The 3,034-nt window shown below is 30.5% G+C and overlaps 1 protein-coding gene across 1 annotated transcript; it reads left to right on the top strand.

The window, feature by feature from the left end:
* Positions 1-244: 244 nt before the first annotated feature.
* On the top strand, positions 245-1,186 carry LOTGIDRAFT_127902 (hypothetical protein; the record flags this gene model as incomplete). The annotated part of the gene is made up of 2 exons (XM_009063646.1): positions 245-687; positions 787-1,186. Coding segments are annotated over 2 exons (843 nt in total), but the record flags the coding sequence as incomplete, so codon positions are not given.
* Between the last annotated feature and the right edge of the window lie 1,848 nt (positions 1,187-3,034).

Raw genomic sequence — 3,034 nt, 5'->3', positions numbered from 1 at the left:
GGTATTTCTATATCTCTTTACAATGGTTGTATTGAGCACTATTTAACAGTGGTATTTCTATATCACTTTACAATGGGTGTATTGAACACTATTTAACAGTGGTATTTCTATATAACTTTACAATGGGTGTATTGAACACTATTTTAACAGTGGTATTACTATATCACTTTACAGTGGGTGTATTGAGCACTATTTTAACAGTGGTATTTCTATATAGCTCTACAACTGATGTATTGGGCACTATTTTAACAGTGGTATTTCTATATCTCTTTACAATGGTTGTATTGAGCACTATTTTAACAGTGGTATTACTATATCACTTTACAATGGGTGTATTGAGCACTATTTTAACAGTGGTATTTCTATATCACTTTACAATGTTTGTATTGAGCACTATTTTAATAGTGGTATTTCTAAATCACTTTACAATGGGTGGATTGAGCACTATTATAACAGTGGTATTTCTATATCTCTTTACAATGTTTGTATTGAGCACTATTTTAATAGTGGTATTTCTATATCACTTTACAATATGTGTATTGAGCACTATTTTAACAGTGGTATTTCTATATCTCTTTACAATGTGTGTATTGAGCACTATTTTAACAGTGGTATTTCTATATCTCTTTACAATGGTTGTATTGAGCACTATTTTAACAGTGGTATTACTATATCACTTTACAATGGGTGTATTGAGCACTATTTTAACCGTGGTATTTCTATATAGCTCTACAACTGATGTATTGAACACTATTTTAACAGTGGTATTTCTATATCACTTTACAGTGGGTGTATTGAGCACTATTTTAACAGTGGTATTTCTATATCACTTTACAATGGGTGTATTGAGCACTATTTTAACCGTGGTATTTCTATATCACTTTACAATGGGTGTATTGAGCACTATTTTAACAGTGGTATTTTTATATCACTTTACAATGGGTGTATTGAGCACTATTTTAACAGTGGTATTTCTATATCACTTTACAATGTGTGTATTGAGCACTATTTTAACAGTGGTATTTCTATATCACTTTACAATGGGTGTATTGATCACTATTTTAACAGTGGTATTTCTATATCACTTTACAATGGGTGTATTGAGCACTATTTTAACAGTGGTATTTCTATATCACTTTACAATGGGTGTATTGAGCACTATTTTAACAGTGGTATTTCTATATAACTTTACAATGGGTGTATTGAACACTATTTTAACAGTGGTATTTCTATATCACTTTACAGTGGGTGTATTGAGCACTATTTTAACAGTGGTATTTCTATATCACTTTACAATGGGTGGATTGAGCACTATTTTAACAGTGGTATTTCTATATCACTTTACAATGGGTGGATTGAGCAATATTTCAACAGTGAAAATATTTTGTTAGTTTAAAAACAACACATATATGAAAAATTTCATTTTATTTTTTAACCCAGTGGGATACATAATTGGACATTCAGTCGCAAGACAGAAGGATGTATAACTCCGTTTCATTTCAGTTAAAAGTGATAATGAGAGAATTATTGGCTGGTAAGAAGAATATGTTAAATGCTACTGAGTTTGAGCAGAATATAAAGAGAATGGTAAATTTGCTAACTGAAATTATTGCCAGTTATACCAATGGTAAAAATCCTATAGACCCCAATAACCTGGTGGACATCAAAGGATTTCAGCAAACTCTGAAGAAATTTGAAGGTGTCCTAGGACAGAAGGTGGCCAATTTGTCTATGGAATGGTGTGTATCATTTCTGATTTTGACCTACAGAAAAGACTTTAAATCCCCATATTAAGAGATTATTGTCCCTGGCATAGCCAAATATTTAAAAATTGTCTATTATATTGGTACACACTTTAAGATTCAGTTTCATTAAGTTTCATTTCATCAGAAACGAATCATTGGGATTATACATTTTTCATAATACTACTGATGGATAATGAGTTGTTATTAAATAGACCTTTTTATAAAGCACATGCTCAACTCTAACATTGGGAATTGTCTACCATTACTTGTCATACTATTATAATAATATGCTCATCAATACAGACAAACTATGGCAACATTTTTGTTATTTTCTAGGCCATATAACAACAGAATTCTTTTATTTTATTTCTCTATTGTGGTATGTCAGTGGGGAAAGGTTGTGTAAAAGAACAATATTCAATGAGTCAAATATATTTTATATTTTAGGGCAAGTCAACTACAAGGTTTAGTTCAATTGAATTCAGATATACTTGGGTCCAATGCTAGAACTATTAATTCTATGAACCTATTCTTTGGTATAATAAATGATAAACTTGAAGCTATCAAAGGTAGGAAATCATTTCATATTATGCTTTGATGACACAGTACAGAAATTGTGGAGAGTATGTGGTTAGCCCCTATGTCTTTTGGTAGGAAAAACCATTGATTGATGTTTTCTATTTAGATGGAGAAATCAGTATTGCTGTATTATTGAATAATACTGAACCATTGATTGGTGTTTTCTATTTATATGGGGAAATCAGTTTGCTGTATTATTGAATAATACTGAACCATTGATTGGTGTTTTCTATTTAGATGGAGAAATCAGTATTGTTGTGTTATTGAATAATACTGAACCATTGATTGGTGTTTTCTATTTATATGGGGAAATCAGTTTGCTGTATTATTGAATAATACTGAACCATTGATTGGTGTTTTCTATTTATATGGGGAAATCAGTTTGCTGTATTATTGAATAATACTGAACCATTGATTGGTGTTTTCTATTTATATGGGGAAATCAGTTTGCTGTATTATTGAATAATACTGAACCATTGATTGGTGTTTTCTATTTAGATGGGGAAATCAGTTTGCTGTATTATTGAATAATACTGAACCATTGATTGGTGTTTTCTATTTATATGGGGAAATCAGTTTGCTGCATTATTGAATAATACTGAACCATTGATTGGTGTTTTCTATTTAGATGGAGAAATCAGTATTGTTGTGTTATTGAATAATACTGAACCATTGATTGACGTTGTTGATGCTGTGATAGATATTATATT

The sequence above is a fragment of the Lottia gigantea genome, assembly GCF_000327385.1.
Source record: "Lottia gigantea unplaced genomic scaffold LOTGIsca_59, whole genome shotgun sequence".
NCBI lineage: Eukaryota > Metazoa > Mollusca > Gastropoda > Lottiidae > Lottia > Lottia gigantea.
This window is presented reverse-complemented; position numbering and strand designations above follow the sequence as displayed.